This window comes from Mya arenaria, chromosome 1, assembly GCF_026914265.1.
Source record: "Mya arenaria isolate MELC-2E11 chromosome 1, ASM2691426v1".
Classification (NCBI taxonomy): Eukaryota; Metazoa; Mollusca; class Bivalvia; order Myida; family Myidae; genus Mya; species Mya arenaria.
The window spans coordinates 1,341,557-1,367,902 of record NC_069122.1 but is presented as its reverse complement, the minus strand read 5'-3'; the positions used below and the strand labels follow the sequence as shown (position 1 = coordinate 1,367,902).

Below are 26,346 nucleotides of genomic sequence, written 5' to 3'. Positions count from 1 at the left end.
CACGTCTTTGAAAATATGAATACCAAATACAAGAGGAAGATAAGGTAATTGGGGACACATACTAGTAAATGGAAGCGTGACACTTACTAGTTTTCGTCTGATTTGCTTAGCCTCCCTTTGTTAATATATCATATGGAATACTTAATACACTTTATACACAAGTCTCGTTTTTGGGGTGACTTTCCTTTTCTGTACAACAGAAGGGAGATCACCACGTTGGCTTTTGGTTTAAATGATTGTTGCATTTGTAGAAAATGGAGTATAACAGAGGCGCATCAAACACATTTGGTGCTTTATCTAGAGCCCCGGGGAATATGTTTGTGTAAATGAAAGCGCGCGCGCGTGTGTGTGTGTGTGGGGGGGGGGGGGGGAGATAGCAAAAAGTAGAGACATACCATTGGCAGCCATCTTGATCCTTTACCGAAATTACTTATTGAGTTGAATCGCGAGCAAGCGCATGCGGTCGTTCAAAACTCTTGGATTGTTGAGCACGCCTCGGGTAGGCTATAAAAATTGTGGCAAAAAGGCCTTCAAGATTAACATTACAAAACGGATAAACTGATCTCTTTCATTGCCCAGCACAACAACCTCAAACCTACTTTGAATAGTTATAGTGTGTGTGTGTGTGTGTGTGTGTGCGCGTGCGCGTGCGTGCGCGAGTGCGTGTGAGCGTGCGTGAGTGATCAAGCACAGCAACCTCAAACCAAACTTTGAATAGTTATAGTGTGTGTGCGGGGGGGGGGGGCTTCCACACCACTAAATACTATCCAGGTGAATGATTTTAGGCCACCGGGTAAGGGGACGCGCGCCTCAAGTGGCGCCCCAATAGTGCGCCAACACCAAAACGTCAAATCGTGGATCAGCCAAGGGAGGGAAGTCAAACAAAACATATGTCAGATGATTTATCAACACAGACACTGCGGCATTATTTTCATTTGACATTCACGCGTTATCCTACTAAAATAGGGTCTGTCAAATAAAATAAAACGAACGCAACTTTAATGGGGTTATAGGAAACGACTTCAACATTTCAGTTCGGGAGTTCTCTATAATGATTCAGATAACTTTCTGTTGACTTTAAACTGAAAAATATGAGTCTATACCTAGCAATAAGCCTTAGATAAGACTAACCATAAAAATATGAAGAGGCGATATTATAAATATATGTTTTACTGACTGTTTCAAGGCGGTTTTTGCATAAAAACAGTGAAAGATGAAAACATCTTGTCATTGATATGCACCTTTTATTTGTCTGTCCGTTCTTTTGTTTGGATTTAAAATGACTTTTAATTAACTCGATCTTCAAAATATCTGGCTATTTGGCATGTGCTGTAGTAGCTTTAATTGCAATTTAATAACTATTTCCTCATTGACTTAAGTGCGATGCGCCAGACAATCGATACTTTCAGTCCTTATATAGTAAGACTTTCTATTAAAGTTCTGCCCTCTCTTTATCTATTCGTACAGCCTGTCATTGAATACGTCCATGACCGGATCACCTTGTATCTCAATATGTGTGTTCAACTCTTATATGAACTCGTGACAGGGAATGTCACTTATGTCGCTCATTTACGGGCCATGCACAGTGCTAAAGTGGGTGGGGAAGGCCAAAGCTTTTAAACGTAAAAAAGCTCATGTTTATTTAGCTTTGAGTTTTTAGTCTTTTTCAAGAGCAAAACATAAATCCTTTACTACACGTTTTGGGGTATTTAAGCTGCACTCACACAGATTGACCGTTTTTATTTTTTGTCTTGGAATGAGCCTATCTCTGTGTAAATGTCTTGAAACAAGTGATAAAAGACTGGTGACAAAATATCAGATTTAAGTTTTCAATATTTACGTTCGAAAATTGAAGTTTTGTGGCTAAAAGCGTTACTAACGCGTTAAGAAAAAAAGATTTTTTCGGCATAACATATCAATTTTGAAAGTATATGTGATCTGATCCTTTGTAAGCAGTCTTATACAACTGGTTCTCGGACATGTAAGCAAAAAATCGGCTCATATTTAAACAAAAATATCGGTTGTAAAAATGGTACATCTGTAAGAGTGCAGCTTTAAAATCAATATAGTGACATCGGCGTTTAAGATAAAGCACTTTTTGCATGATAAACCTTCCAATAACACTTTACAAATATGTGTTGAATTTCCATTTATAGTTAAAACGTTTTGACTTAGACACGAAGTATGGCTTTATAATCCATATTTAATTAAACTTACATCCAAGTGTGACATTGTTCTCTGAGATAAGAGCACACAATCAATGCACGACACACCTTAACATATTTTTTTTATTGTACATTAAAATAAGATTTATAATCTGTATCTTCATTGTAAGTGTGTAATATTTCAGACAAAACACCATGCATACTCATTGTATACTCACTTAACATTACATATACATTTGGAGTAAAGGGGAATGAACATTTAATTTGTAAATCTAGTTGTATTTCCACTAATATCTTTCTCAAATTCTTTTTACATGTACATCAGGTATCGTAGAAAATTGAATGCCTTGTCCCAGGACTATATCTGTCTATACAATATCAAATTATACGACTATTTACTTTACTTATCGTGAGTTAAGTGTTAAGCTTCGTGTAGCAGTTTCTAAACAGGGAAATATCACTGACTCATTCCTGAAGTTTCACCACCACTTAAACTCTTCTGATAGAAGATTCTTTTGATGTGGTAACTCTTAACATGTTTAATTCAAGTACATGACATGAACGATAATAAGAGCAGCACTAACACTACGGTACAACAACAGGAACTAAATACGATTATGTGTTATAACTAACATACTCAAATTATCCATATGCAATCACCTGCCACTAAATGTAATGAACACCATTATGTATTAAACGAATATACATTGTATTCTTGGTGTATGTTAATTGTGGCTGCTATGTTATTATATATTGCACCACAAAAGACGCAGTTCAGCTGTTACAGAAGAACATAATTTTTAACACCGTCGTTTGTTTTAAATCGTTGACAATTAATTAAAGTGTCATTTCAACAGAAAAGCAACCACATTGATGTAAAACAGCATGTAGGCTTTTTTTGTACCCGGTTTGTAATTAAACATGGGCTGACAATACGTTAAGGTCGGTTTATGGTGGCATATTAACAATGTTTCAAGTATTTCATCTATATTGTTATGATCAATGAAACAGTTTTTTCATGAAAATGCAGAAAATGGCAACATCGAAGACATCAGGACTAAACCAATATAAGTACAGTACCTTTCCTTGTAAAGATAAGCAAACGAATAGCCGTGACAGAAACAGAAACATAGCACAGCTTACTTCATTCATTGCATGATCTTTCCAAGGTTTTTTCAGTAACACTGTTAATACATATGAATACCATGAGAAAACCATAAATATCATTTATATCTCAAGTCCCAAATTATGCGGCATTCTATACTAATGATACGCTTCCTCGAAATTTCCAAAGCTTTCACCTGTGACGTCTGTAGTCTATGTTCAAATGACATCACAACTGCTGGTAATTAACATGCAGAAATAAAGTCGATTTTTGCAAATATTGAAATAGACGAGTTTGTTCTTGCAGCGTTCATCTTGCACAAAGTGCACATTTTATTGTATGTTAAATGTCGTTTCTCTCTTGCAGCAATGGATGGGACAATTCAACAACCCTTAGTTGCTGAAGTGTTGTCTCAAGATTTTCACTCTTCTGAGCCAAAACTCTTACTGTAACTGACTCAAGTTCACCGTCAAAACTGTTTTCAAAACCCTCTATGATAATAACGCTTTCCATTTCCCTTTCAATATTTTCTAAATGATTCTTTCCGTTCTCCGAAATCAGAAAGGTGTATAATCCTTCTTTACAGACTCTTTCAACCTTTCGTCGAATCCCCCTTTTCAAATGTGTGATGAGTTCAACAGACTTACCAACATGCTCGAGAGTACCAGTGATCACTAACTCTTTAACGTCCGGTACAAATATAACTGAGGCGGCTTGAAGAGTATCCTTGCAATACATTTCTAGAAAATGGTACTCCGCATCATCAAGAGATACTCGTCGCCTGTATGTGGTAGCTTCTGAGAGGAAAATTTTGATACTTTCAACCACAGCCTTAGCCTGGAGGTGCTCTCTCTTATATATATTCCGTGTAGGGATAATAAGGTCACCTTCACTTGTGATGTTGAAGTTGATATCACCATTATGTTCTTTTCGTAACTTCTCTAGGAATTCTCTGCCTTTATTTGACAGCAGAACACATTTTTCTTCTTTTCTAAGTTGTATTCTTTTTTCTCGTTTGTTCGTAAACTCCTCTGCACATACACTAAGCATGCCTATCGGATTAAATGACATAGCTTCGTTTCCTACAAAATGATCATCCATGCAAGAACGATTTTCTTTCCCATTGTTTTCCGTGTTGCTAATACGATCTATGTTTTCTACATTTGTAGCACCCTCTGAAAAACACATTCTAAACCAGTGTTATATATTACATTGTGATTTTGAAAAAAGTACGCGAGGCATTTGGGTTGCACATTTGTTTTAGTAACGATTGCTAGACATCAATGAGTTATCTGCATAATCACTGAGTATTCCAAGGGTCAACACTGGACCACTGCTATAAGGCATAAGACATTAATGTTATCAGTCAGTATTCTGTCTAAATATAATACTAGTAAAATTGATATAATTCAAACACTACATTTGTGTAGGGGAATCAACAGAGATTTGGACAAAAAAAGATTCACAACTTACCTGCTTTGGTTACTTCATCTGTTGTAAGAAAATAACATGCGACTGCCTCTCTCCTGATATGATCATCTCTGATGGATGACCATGTGGCATATATAACGAGGGAGTATTCGCCTGCTTTCGGAATTTTCGCATAGAAGAACACCTTCTGCTTTTTCAAATCCTTCGATGTGCGAGTGCAATCTGAATAGTATATTCAAGGATACAACATATCGTTTTGCAAACAAGTTTTGTCCACATTTTTGACAAGTATTCTTTATTATCTTTGTTTTTTTTTATAATACAATGTTTTTACTCAGAATGAAACATGCGTTCAAACGTTCATACGTGTTCCAATTATGTTTACACTACAATATATACATACGCCGTACCTTGGAAACAGCTCTGAATTTGCCCATCCTCACCATCAAAGTCACTACCATACAATTCTGTCTCATAATTTACAATTTCATCAGAGCCGTTGTCTGGATCATTGAGAGTGTCTGAACCATCTTCAATATGATCAATTCCATCGCTGTCAGCAATACCAAATGATAGAATTTCCTCCATTTCCGGATCGTCTCTGACCTCCACGGTTATCATTCCTCCCTTCACGGACGGTTCCTTCAACCTGGCTTTTTCAGCTTTTGGACCATAGCCGCAGACACTAAGACTATGTCTTGGTGGAAATTTATAGTGAATTCTTGGAGAATCACTTATGATTTTGAATTCACAACAGTTGGATATGTCGTTTTCCCCAGAACTTCCAACCATGAGCCTCAACCAGTATTCACCTTTTTGCGGACAACGTACATCAAAAGTAAACGTATCTCGATACGACTTTGCTGTCGGCTCGTGTAACACATGGGGAAGTACCATGTCTTTGAACGCTGACCTTTCGGGGGTTCCTTCCCTTTGATTTCGGTCCTGCTCTTCATGCATAGCAAAATTGTAGAAAAACTCTAGCCGCTGACCTGATTTACCAACAGAAAATAAAGAAATGGAACATTCGCCGTCATGTGTTTCTATACAACACGTATTCTTACAAAGCAATGTTAGTTTTCTACTGTAAAATTCTCGGCGGCGGTCGGCTATTTCTACGAATCGATCAAATGAAAAGCGAGATGGCGTTGGCAAAAGTTGAGATACTGAATCATTTGGAAGACATCGAGTAGCAAAAATATCAGGGCGTGTACAAAACCAAAAGTCGTTTAGTGTTGAATCAACTGTATCTCTTAAATCCGTTGATCTTCTTTTCTGCGTAATTTCGGAACTTGCTTCAAGCTCTACCTCGTCACTGTGCTTGGAACTAGCAACAGCTTTAACTAGCCACCCAGGATGCATCAGATGAAGATGACCAAATGCTGTAAAAAAGAAAAATAATATATAGTCGTACACGTAAATTACATCTCTGTAGTTTGGTACACAACAGTACTTTATAAATGCTTAACGATGTGAGACGACACTATATGCTCGATGCCCTGAAGCTTAATTAGGCAGATTAGAATCGAATTTGATCACCATTCGACGCTCAGTTGTAAACATCATTGTCCATTGAAGTAATTCTACGTAAGTGTTGGTAACTTACAACTGAAATACATCCATTTGTTTGTCGCAAATTCTTTGTCGCCTGCTCGATATTGTATGTTCTTCACGCGACCTTCTACCACGTGGTGTTGTATGCCGGCAGTACTAAGATAAAATCAAATCTCCTCCATGTGATGTCGGTTCCAATAAGCATAGAAATGTTTTTGTTACGAATGTTTTTTATCAATGTTTTTTTTTATAAGTATCTTCAATGTAAGACTAATTATACTCCAATATATCATTTTTTTAGTTGTTATGTTGTAAAATGTCATAATTTATATTTAGCGATTATATCATAACATGTCTTTCTTATTAATAATAAAATATTCTCACTCAAAAAGTTTTTGAAATATTTGCCATTCCTTAAATTCCTTTCGTCTTAGAAGTTGCATACAGCCTTTTGGTGTAGTTGCAAGCTCACTTAAGGAGCGTCTGTCATTTTCTGGATCATCAGTGCTGTGGACGTTTGTACTGATCCAAACTGCTATGGCTCTGGCTAGGTACAGGTCACGTTCCAGGAGTCTATCGCATGGTATACGTAGGTACTCAATCAACGTCTTAAAACTCACTGCGTCCTTTGAAGACGCCTGCCATTATTAAACAAAATACCATAATATGTAAACGGGGTTCATGTTTCAATTTTCGACTACTGTACTTGTTTCTGTAGTTTTTCATATACATACATATACATGTCTTTGTAAGTAAGATTGTTATATTTAACAACAATTACGTGTTTAAGATGCATAATGATTTTCTGTCCGTACATACAAATGATTCACGCTCAAATTGCGAATGAATTGCCATCATGGTCGGTCAATGTAAAAAAGTGGCATCGTTTAATTGTCGTTCGGTCAATATTGGTCAATGCAAAGGCGACACAACACGACATTATGAGCTATAACCTTTCCTCACAAACGTGCCTGGATAATAATATTGAAGCGTAAATTTTGAAATTTACACAATATCCCAATTTACAACAAAAACATGTTGATATGGTCTTTAATTCATATACATTTGTCATAGTAACCAAGGTGACCAATTGAGCATTTCTTACCTTTTTTGCATGCTCGTCTATAAATTGAAACGAAATCGTCTTCTCGTCGTATGAATGTATGCTGTCCATTTCTGCCTTCCGCCGCTCTGTAAACATTTAACTTCAAATAAGAAAAACAGGCCACACAAAAATCATGTTTCGTTCGTCGGATTTGATTTACAGTCTATTATTTTTCAGAAAATAGTATCTAAAGCTAGAGCGCTTGATTGTGTAAACAGTTTTGTTTAAGTTAAGCATAAGAACGCTAGAGAAACAATGTTTGAAAACACCGCTAAAACATATTATTTTGTGTCTATGACAACTTCCGGAAGACTGAAACAATGAATATGTCGAGGGGTTTTTCCATTAAACTACACGTGCAACGAAGAACAATGTTTCCCCAACATTAATTCACCGCGTTTGTTATCTTTGTTATCTAAATAGATTATCACTACCATGCTTAAAGGCATACTTTAGATGAATTTTGAACAGTTTACTGTTGCTGCTATTCAGCAGCTCTATTTATATACTTATTATCAGTTATCTTAATGCACGTAACAAGGGCGGCTACAGGATTTGACGTGATAGGGCGCGAATTTTCGGGGGTAACTTTTTGAGATGAGCCCCTCCCTCAGAACCGAAATTTATTTGGTCCAAAGTGTTGGTATGGGGTTTTGGGGGTACTTCACCAATTTTTAACACTTTCAAGTCATATTTTGAAACAAAAAGAAAACTTGGACTATTTAAAGGGGCAGCGGACGCCAGGTGCGCCCCCTCCCCTGGATCTGGTCGTGTGTAATGTATAAGAAATAAACAACAAACTAAAATTTTGAGGCAAAGACACCACTCAAATTTACTCCATTTAAATAAACTACAACAATCATGTAAGTCACGATATAGCTTACAAACAGTATAGCAGATTTTAATTGTTTTAAAAGGTTCAGACGCTTTGTTATCAAAACTATAAATGAACAATACAAGCTAACTGGTAAATGTTTGACTGCTTGTCTCGCCACTAAAGTTGCTATTGTAATGAAATCAAGAAATTACGAAATATTTATAACTATTGTGCAAGGCAACTGATAATAAAATATAAACATACCTTTTATTATTTACACCAGTATATAATAATTACGTACAAAGAAAAACAAACAGTTTTCATCAAATCTTTGAAAGGAAAAGTTTCAAGATGGAAAATGCCTTTTGTATATGACGATGAATCATCAAACTGGAGAAAAATCCTATTTTATCTATTTTCGTTTTCGTTTCACAGTCGCAGTAACACTGGAGGTCGAATAAGAGGAACGCAATTGTAGATTTAAGCAGTGTTGTTTTTATATACACTTGTATAAGAGATTTGGTGTTCATCCTATTTTACCAGTATCGTACATTTGAGTCGTTAACTTGCATTTTCAACTAATTAACTCCTTTTTCACTCAATCGATTTGCAAACTTTAACCTTCAAAGAAATGTTGTGAAAATCATGTTTATTTATTCAAGCCTTATTTTCAGGTGAAGACAAAGTTTTATCGACCTAAAGGGTCTTTACGCGGGCAGGTTTTCTAGGCGCCAATTTTCTAACATAATGCACAGTAGTTTAATAAACACATATCAATGTAATCATACGCCACAGATCATAATGAAAATGTTTCAATATGTTTCCTTTAAAATTAAACTAGTTTAAACGATGGAATCCTTGGCCAAAATTTCAACTCGACGGAATTTTGTAGAACGATGCAACGCTGAGTCTTTGTTTTGTATACGTTTCTTAGTAATTAATAACATGGAAGAACTCCTACATGTGTTAAAATGTTGACTTTGTTCATTTCATTCTTTAAACGAATTGTTTGTAAAATGTCTTTTAGTTATTTTAATGAATATCGATATTTCAAGAAAGGCTGTTGTTAACGTGAATTTTATATATGCTGTTGTTAACGTCAATTCTTCTCATAACATGCTTATTTTATTTAATAATTAGTTTGAACTGCTCTCTCTACTAAGTCAATAATGCATTCAACATTGAACTATTATTTCAAATGTTATTTCTTTCATGAAATAAATGTATATCCATCCATTATCCATTGTCCATCTGTAAGAGACGGAGTCAACCCTCATATGTTTCAACAAATGTTGACAAAAGATGGACAATTCAATTGATGCAGTGATGAATACATTCAACTGGAAGACAAGATATACTCCCGCCAACTCCGTTCCATGTACATCTCCCGGTAAATTGCCAAATTGTTTGTCATGGGCAAAAGTTGTTAAAGAGGTATTACAATCACTATCATTTTATGATGTATCGTTATTTCAACGTGTTTGTGGTTTTAATTTATATTTATATGTAAACTGTATCAGAGACTAAAAATTTATGTGTACGAAAATGGTTTGCTGAATTTAATAATTCATCTAGAGCAAAAAAGTTAGTATTGTTCGCAGACTGTAAGTTGCAGCCATTTTTGTGTGCTGTTAATATATAGTTAAATTTAGGAAAGCATTGACGAGACCTAGACTTTCGTCACACAGGTACTCCTATATCTGAATATGGAAGGAAAAGTCAAGTTTTCCATAAAATAGTAGATGAATTTCATTTCGTGTTTGAATGTACTTTATTTAGTTATTTAAGAAGACAATGCATGCATAAATACTATTTTAAGCTGCACTTTCACAGATTTACCATTTTTACAACTTTTTTTTGTCTTGGAAGAGAAAAATTTTGCGTAAATATCTGCAAACCAATGATATAAGATTGCTGACAAAAACTCAGATCGTAGATTTTCATATTTCAGTTCGAAAATTAATGTTTTATGGATTAAACCGTTACTAACGGTTTAAGAAAAATGCATGAAACATCAATTTTTGAACTTAAATATACAAATCTGCGATTTAGTTTTTTGTCAGCAGTCATATATAATTGGTTTCCATAGATTATCGCAAAAAATTGGCTCGCTCCAAGACAAAGAATAAAAAAATTGTCAAAACGTTAAATCTGTGAGAGTGCAGCTTTAAATAGACCAAATATAACCAAATTTGTTGAACTTTTACAAATACAAATAAGACTATTCAAAGGAAATTAGCAATGTTTATCCACAAGGCCTTTGAAATGAGAGTCCCTGTTATATTTATAATGTAGTTAAATACTCATTTAAATGATATTTGTAACCACTGTCACCTCACTATGGTTATATGTTATTCTGTGGGTACCGTCTATGTTCAACTTGTGTTTCGAAAGTGCCTTGTTAGTATAAATAAGTGTAAGTGTAATAATATATAGTGTGGCCTACGATCGATTGATATAAGTGCATTTAATTCTATATATTATGAATTCCATTGATGTACATATGTATGTTCATGGGGCTATGGCCTGGCCTTTATGCAATTGAATAAACTATCAAACTTTATTATCACAACTCGAGGCTGTGATTCCTCTTACGATGTCTGGTTGGTGATATATTCTTCTATGGCACCAAAGCTATCAATTCCCCACCCCCCAGATTCAAATATTCGGCCAGGCTGGACATCCTTATCGTGCTCATGGCTAAAGATAAAAAATACCCGTAATGAACTACTCTCCTTTTGTCATCACAAAATTGCCTCCCTTGTTGAAGACCGTCGTCTGTAGCACAATAGAAAAATTGTCATATGGTGTTATTTGAAATCTGAAAATTTTGTAAACCTAAATTGTTTCCAAATAACACGCTATAGAAGGCTTGGGTTGGGAGGAATCTTTCTTACACGAAAGGCCATGCAAGATACAAATTATCATCTTACGAGGGAAGGTCATTTTCATGGTAGTCTATTTCTTTGTCAGTGCTTCTTATTATTTCCTGATTTCTTCTGGATAAAGATATTTTGACCATTTTTGAAGAAGGGGATTTAACTGGAGTGTGGGCAATTTATGATTAACCTTAGGAATGGCAATTTTGTTATTTAATGTAATCATTTATTGGCTGTTGAATTTCTTCACTTTAGAGCGTACATGGGACGGGTTTGGCTGAAGTTTATTTTGAATTCCATTTTGTTGTATTATCAGGCAACATAAATTGAACATTTTCAAATCGAATTGATGTCAATTCAAACCATGAAGAGTTTTGGGTTGTATACATTCTCGTCCCAATGGAGAGAGCAATACAAAGTATAAAATAGAATAGAATAAGCATGTTATTATACGTTTGTTAACCATACCGATTAAACATAGTCGGCTTTATTTAGATGAGAAGAAGTTCACGTTAACGGCAGCACATATAACACATATAACATTCACGTTTACAACAGCATTTCTTGAAAATTCGATATTTATTTAAAAACTATAAAAACATTTAATATACTTTACGCATGTAACACAGGGATGGATGCAGGATTTGACGTAAGAAGGGGCATAGCTAAGGGTTTAACCTATTGAGTTGCCCCACTCCCCCATAACCGAAATTCATTTGGTTAAAAGTGTTGGTCGGCGGGGCGGGGGTGTGGGGGATGTTCTTCCCATTTTTTCAACAATTTCAAGTCCGAAATAAATGGTTCATTTTGAGCGTATTCTCATTATTTTCTTTCTTCTATTTTGGAATAAAAAGTAAACATGGACAATGTAAAGGGGGAGCGGACGCCGGGTGCGCCCCCTGCCGTTGATCTGCTAGTGTGTACTGTATGATTGTTCAATAACGATCTATAATCATGAGGCAAAGACACCACTCATATTTTCTCCAGGTAAACTACCACAGTCATATAAATCACGATATAGCTCACAAACACTATAGTAGATCTTTATTTTTTAAAAGATTCAGACGCTTAATTATCAAAATTATACAATACAAGCTAACTGGTAAATGTTTGACTGCTTGGCTCGTCACTTAAGTTGCTATTGTAATGAAATCAAGAAATAACGAAATATTTATAACTATTGTGCAAGGCAACTGATAATAAAATATAAACATACCTTTTATAATTTACACCGTTATATAATAATTACGTACAAAGAAAAACAAACAGTTTTCATCAGATCTTTGAAAGGAAATGTTTCAAGATGAAAAAACGCCTTTTACATATGACGATGAATCATCAAACTGGAGACACTTCCTATTTTATCTACTTTCGTTTTCGTTCACAGACGCAGTAACACTGAAGGTCGAATAAAAGAAACACAATGGTTTATTTAAGCAGTGTTGTTTTTATATACACTTGTATAAGAGATTTGGTGTTTATCCTATTTGACAAGTATCGTACATTCGAGTCGTAATTTTGCAGATCGAACTAATTGCACTATTTGTTTTTACTCAGTCGCTTTGCAAACTTTAACATTCAAAGTGAGAAATGATGTCATTGTGAAAGTAAGTTATTTATTCAAGCAGATCTTTTATCGACTTAAGCCTCTCGAAATTTCTTAAGTTTAACAAACTTAAGTAGCTTATTTTAAATGGTCAGAACACATACTTAAATGTCATTTTGGTAAATGAAATATGGTTAATTGTGAACATCATAAAAGAAATTTCTATTTAAGGTTGAATAACTCTAGATGAAGTTAAAATTTCACAAATTATAGATAAAGAGAAATAGTGAGATTAGATTAATCCTGTTATAAGGGACTTAAGAAGTTTCGAGATATTGGGGCCTGATCATAATGAATATGTTTCAATATGTTTTATTTAAAATTAAACTAGTTCAAACCGACGGTATACTCCTGCTAAGTATTGTGCAAATCAACGTACATGGTCTCTAAATAAATGAACGTTTTGCCATGCACACTTTTACCTGATGTATACCTATTTAGCTAAGAATATAACCTTTTAAATATAAACTGTAATGAATTTATATCAGATTCATGTTTGTATCAGATTCATGTTTGTAAATGTATCTCTGTTTAACTCTTTGTGCAGTTGAGGAAATAAAGATTAGTTAAGTCATTTCCGTTCCAAAGTGAAAACCGCAACAGTTGATTGTCAGTTTCGAATTAGCACGGGCCTTTAACAAAGTTTTTGTTAAAATAGTTTTATTGCATTCTTACAAAAGATCCGGATAGGCCCAGAAAATGTTTGCAAGATATAGTAGAAACTATGTACACTTCCAGAATTATACAACATGCAGACATATTTGCAAACTTAAGTGCAATTCATCAATCATTACATATAATGACTAGCTCATATTGAATGCCTCCATTTATAGGAATCATATTATCAAACGTGTCATTGAGTATGTGCTACTCCATGTAACCGAACATGTTACTGAATGAAATGTTCGCTTAAAAGACCGATTATGACCAAATCAGTTCTTAAACAAAATAATAATAACAATGAACTTCACTTTTTCAATCAAACACTCGAAATAAGTCATTTTATAGTACCGGATTTTCAACTTTCAGAAGGCAATCTTCTCCAACAAATTCATCATTAATCTCTGCCATGTTCTGAAATTAAAAACGTTGAAACTTTACAGGAAAAATATCAATATATGCAATACATAAGTGCATTGTATACAGAAAACTTGACGTTCATATTGTGTGACCGCAAGGGGTTATGACGGCATTAGTAATATCAGTATTGCGCACTTATTGGATTTTAAAATCAACACACCAAGTGTTAACGAAGCCACAAGTATAAATTAATTAATTTCATTGAAATTCCCAGCTGACTTTGCGCGAAATGGTCTTACAACTTATTAACATTATGTTTAACACTCACCTTTTGTCAAATAAGATGAAGCGATATACAACTTGTCCATCGTAAAAAACAGATAAAAATATCCAAACTTGGGGCGCTAGATTGCCATGTACCATGAATATTATACTAAGTACATGTATATGAGATTTGTTGAGTAAAAGTTGTTAATTCTGACGTAGTGCTTACGTTTGTTTGTTGTGGGTTTTAATGTGGGTTTCTTACTGATGAAAAAGCGAACGTGTGTTTAATATTTTAAATCATTCCACGATAAAATTATCAATATCTGCAGAAATTCCGCTTGCGTGCCAAGCATATGAGTAAGTAGCTTATAACGTCCCGACGTCGAACAAATATTCTACTTCAGCAATAGTGGCTGCAAACTGTGTTTCCGTTTCCGTCGTGCTATCTTGCGTATCTTCAAATCCCTATCTTGATGACCTTCTATGGAGTGTAAAATTCGCATATGCCCCGATTTTATAAATTGCATTGTGTTCCTGTATTATATCCATTCTCAAATCTGAAAACTTTTCATAACTTCGAAAACCAGTTTCCGCGTCCCCGTTATAAGCAATTTTGGTTCCGGACACATAGATATGCGCACAGGTTCGACATGTACTAAAATATAAATAGCTTTAAAATATCCTTTTTCATGGAGTTGAAAATAACGTTAGACATTCATGTCATGTAAAATTGTCTCCGTGTGGAGATTTTTCTCGGCAAATAAATTCCATATGGATCATTGAACAATAATGACGTCTTCGTTTGCATATCTTTAAGCCGTAATCGAAAACTGTCCGCATTCTTTGATCACAATGACAAGTTTCCACAGATGTTCTTGCCTGAGGTTGTCCAAGAATGATTTTCCTGATTCTGAGAGTAAAGCTCTTTTCTCAGAATAATAAGTGCAAAACGCTTTTGTAACTTTTAGGGTTGTGGTGTTAAAATAGTGAAGTCTTTTGATTAAGCTGTGCTAATTATTGTTTGATGATCTCAATCGATGTTTCTAGGTTGAGCCTAAGATTGTCTTTCTCTTTGACGTCGATTGCATACTTTTTCTTAGGAGAGCATAATAAACATACATTTTCGGCAATATGGATATGGATATGGATGTGGTCTCTGATTAAATAAACCAAGAGTACATGGACTTGCTCGAATCCTGCTGCTACATGAAAGATAAGCTTCACATAAACGTGACAAATGTCTTTGTTCGAGTGATAGCCATTTGTATAATATGAAGGAAATTTGAATAGATGGTTACAGCTGAAAGACGAATAATTATCGGAACTATATATCAATATATCTATATGTAAAATATGTAATTAAAACAAATATTTGAAATAAAAACAAACTTATGTAAACTGGTTCACAATTTCATGTGTATTTACCGGTATTTTAAAAAAAGTTGTTCAGCATGTACTTTGTACTTGTTCATATTTGTACAAGAACTGATGTCACCTCTAGTTGAAAATCGTAGAGAGTAGAGCTGAAAAGTTTCGAAATAATGATGGCGATTGGTTTGTTTAAAGCTTTATATACCACAATCAAGTGTAATAATTAAAGCGGTTTCTAAAGGTAAACCACCGAGGTTATTAAATATGGCATAGACAGAGTTTCATTACGTTTCTGTAATAAGTTATTGTTGCCCTCTTCCGAATTTTTAATATTTTATATAAGCTAGATTGAGTACCTGTGGCCCAAACTATACAGCAGTAATTAACTTGTTTAAGGACATATAAGTTATAATATTTTCTTTCCATATCTGTCGTTTAGAATGGAGTTTTTTTTAATCTATTGGGTTTTATATGAAGTTTTGGGCATACATGAATTTCTGTGTGAATTTAAATGTACATTAGTTTCCTTGTGAACGCACATGACTGTCTGACAAATCACATTTTCGACCAGATTATTGTTAATGAGAAAATTGAGAGATGAAAAGTGTATCAGACGCTTGGTTTACACTTTGATTGGATTCGATGTATTGCTACATTATCTGTTTTGTACCATAGTCATTCATTTTCTATGTTTTGTTGCAGATTTGCTTTATTGTTTGCACATTATATCCTGCTTCACGAACGATTCGATCATCAGCATATAAGTCTTTATTTTAAGAATCACTTATATATGAAGTAAATGTTTGTAATATCATTTATATATATTAGCAAGAAAAGATGATTGAGTATGGATTCAATGCGGAACTCAAGACTTTTGTCCTGTTAATCAGACTTCATGTTTCCAATTTTAATCAGTTGATGGCTTGATGCCAATTTAGCACTCCATAGGTTTTAATGTAAAATTAGGCCTAAAAAATACATTTGGTTCGGGTAACCCGACCCTACCTACGGAATAGGCGCCGACCATACCGTTTTTATAGTCCGTTTGAAAAAAAATAATGAAAAACTGAAAAAAAAACTAAAAATAAATAATCTTTTTTTTTTTAAATTTCTTTTCAATATGTAGTTTAAAACTTTAAATGCTTACACAGAAGATAACTTTAACACCATTCCACTATGATGAAAATGACATTCTTATATAAACCTAATAAAAAAAGCCTACCTACCCTACCTATTTCTGAAAAAGCGAGATGGCGTTGGCAAAAGTTGAGATACTGAATCATTTGGAAGACATCGAGTAGCAAAAATATCAGGGCGTGTACAAAACCAAAAGTCGTTTAGTGTTGAATCAACTGTATCTCTTAAATCCGTTGATCTTCTTTTCTGCGTAATTTCGGAACTTGCTTCAAGCTCTACCTCGTCACTGTGCTTGGAACTAGCAACAGCTTTAACTAGCCACCCAGGATGCATCAGATGAAGATGACCAAATGCTGTAAAAAAGAAAAATAATATATAGTCGAACACGTAAATTACATCTCTGTAGTTTGGTACACAACAGTACTTTATAAATGCTTAACGATGTGAGACGACACTATATGCTCGATGCCCTGAAGCTTAATTAGGCAGATTAGAATCGAATTTGATCACCATTCGACGCTCAGTTGTAAACATCATTGTCCATTGAAGTAATTCTACGTAAGTGTTGGTAACTTACAACTGAAATACATCCATTTGTTTGTCGCAAATTCTTTGTCGCCTGCTCGATATTGTATGTTCTTCACGCGACCTTCTACCACGTGGTGTTGTATGCCGGCAGTACTAAGATAAAATCAAATCTCCTCCATGTGATGTCGGTTCCAATAAGCATAGAAATGTTTTTGTTACGAATGTTTTTTATCAATGTTTTTTTTATAAGTATCTTCAATGTAAGACTAATTATACTCCAATATATCATTTTTTTAGTTGTTATGTTGTAAAATGTCATAATTTATATTTAGCGATTATATCATAACATGTCTTTCTTATTAATAATAAAATATTCTCACTCAAAAAGTTTTTGAAATATTTGCCATTCCTTAAATTCCTTTCGTCTTAGAAGTTGCATACAGCCTTTTGGTGTAGTTGCAAGCTCACTTAAGGAGCGTCTGTCATTTTCTGGATCATCAGTGCTGTGGACGTTTGTACTGATCCAAACTGCTATGGCTCTGGCTAGGTACAGGTCACGTTCCAGGAGTCTATCGCATGGTATACGTAGGTACTCAATCAACGTCTTAAAACTCACTGCGTCCTTTGAAGACGCCTGCCATTATTAAACAAAATACCATAATATGTAAACGGGGTTCATGTTTCAATTTTCGACTACTGTACTTGTTTCTGTAGTTTTTCATATACATACATATACATGTCTTTGTAAGTAAGATTGTTATATTTAACAACAATTACGTGTTTAAGATGCATAATGATTTTCTGTCCGTACATACAAATGATTCACGCTCAAATTGCGAATGAATTGCCATCATGGTCGGTCAATGTAAAAAAGTGGCATCGTTTAATTGTCGTTCGGTCAATATTGGTCAATGCAAAGGCGACACAACACGACATTATGAGCTATAACCTTTCCTCACAAACGTGCCTGGATAATAATATTGAAGCGTAAATTTTGAAATTTACACAATATCCCAATTTACAACAAAAACATGTTGATATGGTCTTTAATTCATATACATTTGTCATAGTAACCAAGGTGACCAATTGAGCATTTCTTACCTTTTTTGCATGCTCGTCTATAAATTGAAACGAAATCGTCTTCTCGTCGTATGAATGTATGCTGTCCATTTCTGCCTTCCGCCGCTCTGTAAACATTTAACTTCAAATAAGAAAAACAGGCCACACAAAAATCATGTTTCGTTCGTCGGATTTGATTTACAGTCTATTATTTTTCAGAAAATAGTATCTAAAGCTAGAGCGCTTGATTGTGTAAACAGTTTTGTTTAAGTTAAGCATAAGAACGCTAGAGAAACAATGTTTGAAAACAACGCTAAAACATATTATTTTGTGTCTATGACAACTTCCGGAAGACTGAAACAATGAATATGTCGAGGGGTTTTTCCATTAAACTACACGTGCAACGAAGAACAATGTTTCCCCAACATTAATTCACCGCGTTTGTTATCTTTGTTATCTAAATAGATTATCACTACCATGCTTAAAGGCATACTTTAGATGAATTTTGAACAGTTTACTGTTGCTGCTATTCAGCAGCTCTATTTATATACTTATTATCAGTTATCTTAATGCACGTAACAAGGGCGGCTACAGGATTTGACGTGATAGGGCGCGAATTTTCGGGGGTAACCTTTTGAGATGAGCCCCTCCCTCAGAACCGAAATTTATTTGGTCCAAAGTGTTGGTATGGGGTTTTGGGGGTACTTCACCAATTTTTAACACTTTCAAGTCATATTTTGAAACAAAAAGAAAACTTGGACTATTTAAAGGGGCAGCGGACGCCAGGTGCGCCCCCTCCCCTGGATCTGGTCGTGTGTAATGTATAAGAAATAAACAACAAACTAAAATTTTGAGGCAAAGACACCACTCAAATTTACTCCATTTAAATAAACTACAACAATCATGTAAGTCACGATATAGCTTACAAACAGTATAGCAGATTTTAATTGTTTTAAAAGGTTCAGACGCTTTGTTATCAAAACTATAAATGAACAATACAAGCTAACTGGTAAATGTTTGACTGCTTGTCTCGCCACTAAAGTTGCTATTGTAATGAAATCAAGAAATTACGAAATATTTATAACTATTGTGCAAGGCAACTGATAATAAAATATAAACATACCTTTTATTATTTACACCAGTATATAATAATTACGTACAAAGAAAAACAAACAGTTTTCATCAAATCTTTGAAAGGAAAAGTTTCAAGATGGAAAATGCCTTTTGTATATGACGATGAATCATCAAACTGGAGAAAAATCCTATTTTATCTATTTTCGTTTTCGTTTCACAGTCGCAGTAACACTGGAGGTCGAATAAGAGGAACGCAATTGTAGATTTAAGCAGTGTTGTTTTTATATACACTTGTATAAGAGATTTGGTGTTCATCCTATTTTACCAGTATCGTACATTTGAGTCGTTAACTTGCATTTTCAACTAATTAACTCCTTTTTCACTCAATCGATTTGCAAACTTTAACCTTCAAAGAAATGTTGTGAAAATCATGTTTATTTATTCAAGCCTTATTTTCAGGTGAAGACAAAGTTTTATCGACCTAAAGGGTCTTTACGCGGGCAGGTTTTCTAGGCGCCAATTTTCTAACATAATGCACAGTAGTTTAATAAACACATATCAATGTAATCATACGCCACAGATCATAATGAAAATGTTTCAATATGTTTCCTTTAAAATTAAACTAGTTTAAACGATGGAATCCTTGGCCAAAATTTCAACTCGACGGAATTTTGTAGAACGATGCAACGCTGAGTCTTTGTTTTGTATACGTTTCTTAGTAATTAATAACATGGAAGAACTCCTACATGTGTTAAAATGTTGACTTTGTTCATTTCATTCTTTAAACGAATTGTTTGTAAAATGTCTTTTAGTTATTTTAATGAATATCGATATTTCAAGAAAGGCTGTTGTTAACGTGAATTTTATATATGCTGTTGTTAACGTCAATTCTTCTCATAACATGCTTATTTTATTTAATAATTAGTTTGAACTGCTCTCTCTACTAAGTCAATAATGCATTCAACATTGAACTATTATTTCAAATGTTATTTCTTTCATGAAATAAATGTATATCCATCCATTATCCATTGTCCATCTGTAAGAGACGGAGTCAACCCTCATATGTTTCAACAAATGTTGACAAAAGATGGACAATTCAATTGATGCAGTGATGAATACATTCAACTGGAAGACAAGATATACTCCCGCCAACTCCGTTCCATGTACATCTCCCGGTAAATTGCCAAATTGTTTGTCATGGGCAAAAGTTGTTAAAGAGGTATTACAATCACTATCATTTTATGATGTATCGTTATTTCAACGTGTTTGTGGTTTTAATTTATATTTATATGTAAACTGTATCAGAGACTAAAAATTTATGTGTACGAAAATGGTTTGCTGAATTTAATAATTCATCTAGAGCAAAAAAGTTAGTATTGTTCGCAGACTGTAAGTTGCAGCCATTTTTGTGTGCTGTTAATATATAGTTAAATTTAGGAAAGCATTGACGAGACCTAGACTTTCGTCACACAGGTACTCCTATATCTGAATATGGAAGGAAAAGTCAAGTTTTCCATAAAATAGTAGATGAATTTCATTTCGTGTTTGAATGTACTTTATTTAGTTATTTAAGAAGACAATGCATGCATAAATACTATTTTAAGCTGCACTTTCACAGATTTACCATTTTTACAACTTTTTTTTGTCTTGGAAGAGAAAAATTTTGCGTAAATATCTGCAAACCAATGATATAAGATTGCTGACAAAAACTCAGATCGTAGATTTTCATATTTCAGTTCGAAAATTAATGTTTTATGGATTAAACCGTTACTAACGGTTTAAGAAAAATGCATGAAACATCAATTTTTGAACTTAAATATACAAATCTGCGATTTAGTTTTTTGTCAGCAGTCATATATAATTGGTTTCCATAGATTATCGCAAAAAATTGGCTCGCTCCAAGACAAAGAATAAAAAAATTGTCAAAACGTTAAATCTGTGAGAGTGCAGCTTTAAATAGACCAAATATAACCAAATTTGTTGAACTTTTACAAATACAAATAAGACTATTCAAAGGAAATTAGCAATGTTTATCCACAAGGCCTTTGAAATGAGAGTCCCTGTTATATTTATAATGTAGTTAAATACTCATTTAAATGATATTTGTAACCACTGTCACCTCACTATGGTTATATGTTATTCTGTGGGTACCGTCTATGTTCAACTTGTGTTTCGAAAGTGCCTTGTTAGTATAAATAAGTGTAAGTGTAATAATATATAGTGTGGCCTACGATCGATTGATATAAGTGCATTTAATTCTATATATTATGAATTCCATTGATGTACATATGTATGTTCATGGGGCTATGGCCTGGCCTTTATGCAATTGAATAAACTATCAAACTTTATTATCACAACTCGAGGCTGTGATTCCTCTTACGATGTCTGGTTGGTGATATATTCTTCTATGGCACCAAAGCTATCAATTCCCCACCCCCCAGATTCAAATATTCGGCCAGGCTGGACATCCTTATCGTGCTCATGGCTAAAGATAAAAAATACCCGTAATGAACTACTCTCCTTTTGTCATCACAAAATTGCCTCCCTTGTTGAAGACCGTCGTCTGTAGCACAATAGAAAAATTGTCATATGGTGTTATTTGAAATCTGAAAATTTTGTAAACCTAAATTGTTTCCAAATAACACGCTATAGAAGGCTTGGGTTGGGAGGTATCTTTCTTACACGAAAGGCCATGCAAGATACAAATTATCATCTTACGAGGGAAGGTCATTTTCATGGTAGTCTATTTCTTTGTCAGTGCTTCTTATTATTTCCTGATTTCTTCTGGATAAAGATATTTTGACCATTTTTGAAGAAGGGGATTTAACTGGAGTGTGGGCAATTTATGATTAACCTTAGGAATGGCAATTTTGTTATTTAATGTAATCATTTATTGGCTGTTGAATTTCTTCACTTTAGAGCGTACATGGGACGGGTTTGGCTGAAGTTTATTTTGAATTCCATTTTGTTGTATTATCAGGCAACATAAATTGAACATTTTCAAATCGAATTGATGTCAATTCAAACCATGAAGAGTTTTGGGTTGTATACATTCTCGTCCCAATGGAGAGAGCAATACAAAGTATAAAATAGAATAGAATAAGCATGTTATTATACGTTTGTTAACCATACCGATTAAACATAGTCGGCTTTATTTAGATGAGAAGAAGTTCACGTTAACGGCAGCACATATAACACATATAACATTCACGTTTACAACAGCATTTCTTGAAAATTCGATATTTATTTAAAAACTATAAAAACATTTAATATACTTTACGCATGTAACACAGGGATGGATGCAGGATTTGACGTAAGAAGGGGCATAGCTAAGGGTTTAACCTATTGAGTTGCCCCACTCCCCCATAACCGAAATTCATTTGGTTAAAAGTGTTGGTCGGCGGGGCGGGGGTGTGGGGGATGTTCTTCCCATTTTTTCAACAATTTCAAGTCCGAAATAAATGGTTCATTTTGAGCGTATTCTCATTATTTTCTTTCTTCTATTTTGGAATAAAAAGTAAACATGGACAATGTAAAGGGGGAGCGGACGCCGGGTGCGCCCCCTGCCGTTGATCTGCTAGTGTGTACTGTATGATTGTTCAATAACGATCTATAATCATGAGGCAAAGACACCACTCATATTTTCTCCAGGTAAACTACCACAGTCATATAAATCACGATATAGCTCACAAACACTATAGTAGATCTTTATTTTTTAAAAGATTCAGACGCTTAATTATCAAAATTATACAATACAAGCTAACTGGTAAATGTTTGACTGCTTGGCTCGTCACTTAAGTCGCTATTGTAATGAAATCAAGAAATAACGAAATATTTATAACTATTGTGCAAGGCAACTGATAATAAAATATAAACATACCTTTTATAATTTACACCGTTATATAATAATTACGTACAAAGAAAAACAAACAGTTTTCATCAGATCTTTGAAAGGAAATGTTTCAAGATGAAAAAACGCCTTTTACATATGACGATGAATCATCAAACTGGAGACACTTCCTATTTTATCTACTTTCGTTTTCGTTCACAGACGCAGTAACACTGAAGGTCGAATAAAAGAAACACAATGGTTTATTTAAGCAGTGTTGTTTTTATATACACTTGTATAAGAGATTTGGTGTTTATCCTATTTGACAAGTATCGTACATTCGAGTCGTAATTTTGCAGATCGAACTAATTGCACTATTTGTTTTTACTCAGTCGCTTTGCAAACTTTAACATTCAAAGTGAGAAATGATGTCATTGTGAAAGTAAGTTATTTATTCAAGCAGATCTTTTATCGACTTAAGCCTCTCGAAATTTCTTAAGTTTAACAAACTTAAGTAGCTTATTTTAAATGGTCAGAACACATACTTAAATGTCATTTTGGTAAATGAAATATGGTTAATTGTGAACATCATAAAAGAAATTTCTATTTAAGGTTGAATAACTCTAGATGAAGTTAAAATTTCACAAATTATAGATAAAGAGAAATAGTGAGATTAGATTAATCCTGTTATAAGGGACTTAAGAAGTTTCGAGATATTGGGGCCTGATCATAATGAATATGTTTCAATATGTTTTATTTAAAATTAAACTAGTTCAAACCGACGGTATACTCCTGCTAAGTATTGTGCAAATCAACGTACATGGTCTCTAAATAAATGAACGTTTTGCCATGCACACTTTTACCTGATGTATACCTATTTAGCTAAGAATATAACCTTTTAAATATAAACTGTAATGAATTTATATCAGATTCATGTTTGTATCAGATTCATGTTTGTAAATGTATCTCTGTTTAACTCTTTGTGCAGTTGAGGAAATAAAGATTAGTTAAGTCATTTCCGTTCCAAAGTGAAAACCGCAACAGTTGATTGTCAGTTTCGAATTAGCACGGGCCTTTAACAAAGTTTTTGTTAAAATAGTTTTATTGCATTCTTACAAAAGATCCGGATAGGCCCAGAAAATGTTTGCAAGATATAGTAGAAACTATGTACTCTTCCAGAATTATACAACATGCAGACATATTTGCAAACTTTAGTGCAATTCATCAATCATTACATATAATGACTAGCTCATATTGAATGCCTCCATTTATAGGAATCATATTATCAAACGTGTCATTGAGTATGTGCTACTCCATGTAACCGAACATGTTACTGAATGAAATGTTCGCTTAAAAGACCGATTATGACCAAATCAGTTCTTAAACAAAATAATAATAACAATGAACTTCACTTTTTCAATCAAACACTCGAAATAAGTCATTTTATAGTACCGGATTTTCAACTTTCAGAAGGCAATCTTCTCCAACAAATTCATCATTAATCTCTGCCATGTTCTGAAATTAAAAACGTTGAAACTTTACAGGAAAAATATCAATATATGCAATACATAAGTGCATTGTATACAGAAAACTTGACGTTCATATTGTGTGACCGCAAGGGGTTATGACGGCATTAGTAATATCAGTATTGCGCACTTATTGGATTTTAAAATCAACACACCAAGTGTTAACGAAGCCACAAGTATAAATTAATTAATTTCATTGAAATTCCCAGCTGACTTTGCGCGAAATGGTCTTACAACTTATTAACATTATGTTTAACACTCACCTTTTGTCAAATAAGATGAAGCGATATACAACTTGTCCATCGTAAAAAACAGATAAAAATATCCAAACTTGGGGCGCTAGATTGCCATGTACCATGAATATTATACTAAGTACATGTATATGAGATTTGTTGAGTAAAAGTTGTTAATTCTGACGTAGTGCTTACGTTTGTTTGTTGTGGGTTTTAATGTGGGTTTCTTACTGATGAAAAAGCGAACGTGTGTTTAATATTTTAAATCATTCCACGATAAAATTATCAATATCTGCAGAAATTCCGCTTGCGTGCCAAGCATATGAGTAAGTAGCTTATAACGTCCCGACGTCGAACAAATATTCTACTTCAGCAATAGTGGCTGCAAACTGTGTTTCCGTTTCCGTCGTGCTATCTTGCGTATCTTCAAATCCCTATCTTGATGACCTTCTATGGAGTGTAAAATTCGCATATGCCCCGATTTTATAAATTGCATTGTGTTCCTGTATTATATCCATTCTCAAATCTGAAAACTTTTCATAACTTCGAAAACCAGTTTCCGCGTCCCCGTTATAAGCAATTTTGGTTCCGGACACATAGATATGCGCACAGGTTCGACATGTACTAAAATATAAATAGCTTTAAAATATCCTTTTTCATGGAGTTGAAAATAACGTTAGACATTCATGTCATGTAAAATTGTCTCCGTGTGGAGATTTTTCTCGGCAAATAAATTCCATATGGATCATTGAACAATAATGACGTCTTCGTTTGCATATCTTTAAGCCGTAATCGAAAACTGTCCGCATTCTTTGATCACAATGACAAGTTTCCACAGATGTTCTTGCCTGAGGTTGTCCAAGAATGATTTTCCTGATTCTGAGAGTAAAGCTCTTTTCTCAGAATAATAAGTGCAAAACGCTTTTGTAACTTTTAGGGTTGTGGTGTTAAAATAGTGAAGTCTTTTGATTAAGCTGTGCTAATTATTGTTTGATGATCTCAATCGATGTTTCTAGGTTGAGCCTAAGATTGTCTTTCTCTTTGACGTCGATTGCATACTTTTTCTTAGGAGAGCATAATAAACATACATTTTCGGCAATATGGATATGGATATGGATGTGGTCTCTGATTAAATAAACCAAGAGTACATGGACTTGCTCGAATCCTGCTGCTACATGAAAGATAAGATTCACATAAACGTGACAAATGTCTTTGTTCGAGTGATAGCCATTTGTATAATATGAAGGAAATTTGAATAGATGGTTACAGCTGAAAGACGAATAATTATCGGAACTATATATCAATATATCTATATGTAAAATATGTAATTAAAACAAATATTTGAAATAAAAACAAACTTATGTAAACTGGTTCACAATTTCATGTGTATTTACCGGTATTTTAAAAAAAGTTGTTCAGCATGTACTTTGTACTTGTTCATATTTGTACAAGAACTGATGTCACCTCTAGTTGAAAATCGTAGAGAGTAGAGCTGAAAAGTTTCGAAATAATGATGGCGATTGGTTTGTTTAAAGCTTTATATACCACAATCAAGTGTAATAATTAAAGCGGTTTCTAAAGGTAAACCACCGAGGTTATTAAATATGGCATAGACAGAGTTTCATTACGTTTCTGTAATA

The 26,346-nt window shown here is 34.1% G+C and overlaps 1 protein-coding gene across 9 annotated transcripts; it reads right to left on the bottom strand.

The window, feature by feature from the left end:
* Positions 1 to 3,135: 3,135 nt before the first annotated feature.
* Positions 3,136 to 25,892, bottom strand: LOC128230897 (uncharacterized). Of its 9 annotated transcripts, none has more exons than XM_052943333.1 (12): positions 24,737 to 25,892; positions 24,400 to 24,462; positions 18,087 to 18,172; positions 17,366 to 17,619; positions 17,035 to 17,138; positions 16,552 to 16,810; positions 7,361 to 7,446; positions 6,640 to 6,893; positions 6,308 to 6,411; positions 5,112 to 6,083; positions 4,744 to 4,923; positions 3,136 to 4,445 (listed from the first exon to the last, which is right to left on the bottom strand). In XM_052943333.1, exons 6-12 carry the CDS (start codon positions 16,601 to 16,603, stop codon positions 3,613 to 3,615), a joined length of 2,481 nt encoding a protein of 826 aa, XP_052799293.1. In that variant the 5' UTR covers positions 16,604 to 16,810; positions 17,035 to 17,138; positions 17,366 to 17,619; positions 18,087 to 18,172; positions 24,400 to 24,462; positions 24,737 to 25,892; the 3' UTR covers positions 3,136 to 3,612. The 9 variants fall into 9 exon arrangements, with proteins under 9 accessions (XP_052799293.1, XP_052799299.1, XP_052799287.1 ...); XM_052943339.1 differs by having other exon boundaries at positions 24,902 to 25,892; XM_052943327.1 differs by lacking the exons at positions 24,400 to 24,462; positions 24,737 to 25,892 and adding an exon at positions 22,999 to 23,553.
* Positions 25,893 to 26,346: the final 454 nt, after the last annotated feature.

What these genes read in the sequence shown, in the direction of transcription:
- LOC128230897 (XM_052943333.1), bottom strand. Translation starts at nt 16,603, where the DNA reads ATGATTCAGTATCTCAACTTTTGCCAACGCCATCTCGCTTTTTCAGAA. An exon ending in CAAATGGATGTATTTCAGTT is followed by an intron (nt 6,084 to 6,307) that starts GTAAGTTACCAA and finishes TCTTTTTTACAG; the next exon opens with CATTTGGTCATCTTCATCTG. An exon ending in AATTCAGAGCTGTTTCCAAG is followed by an intron (nt 4,924 to 5,111) that starts GTACGGCGTATG and finishes TATACTATTCAG; the next exon opens with ATTGCACTCGCACATCGAAG.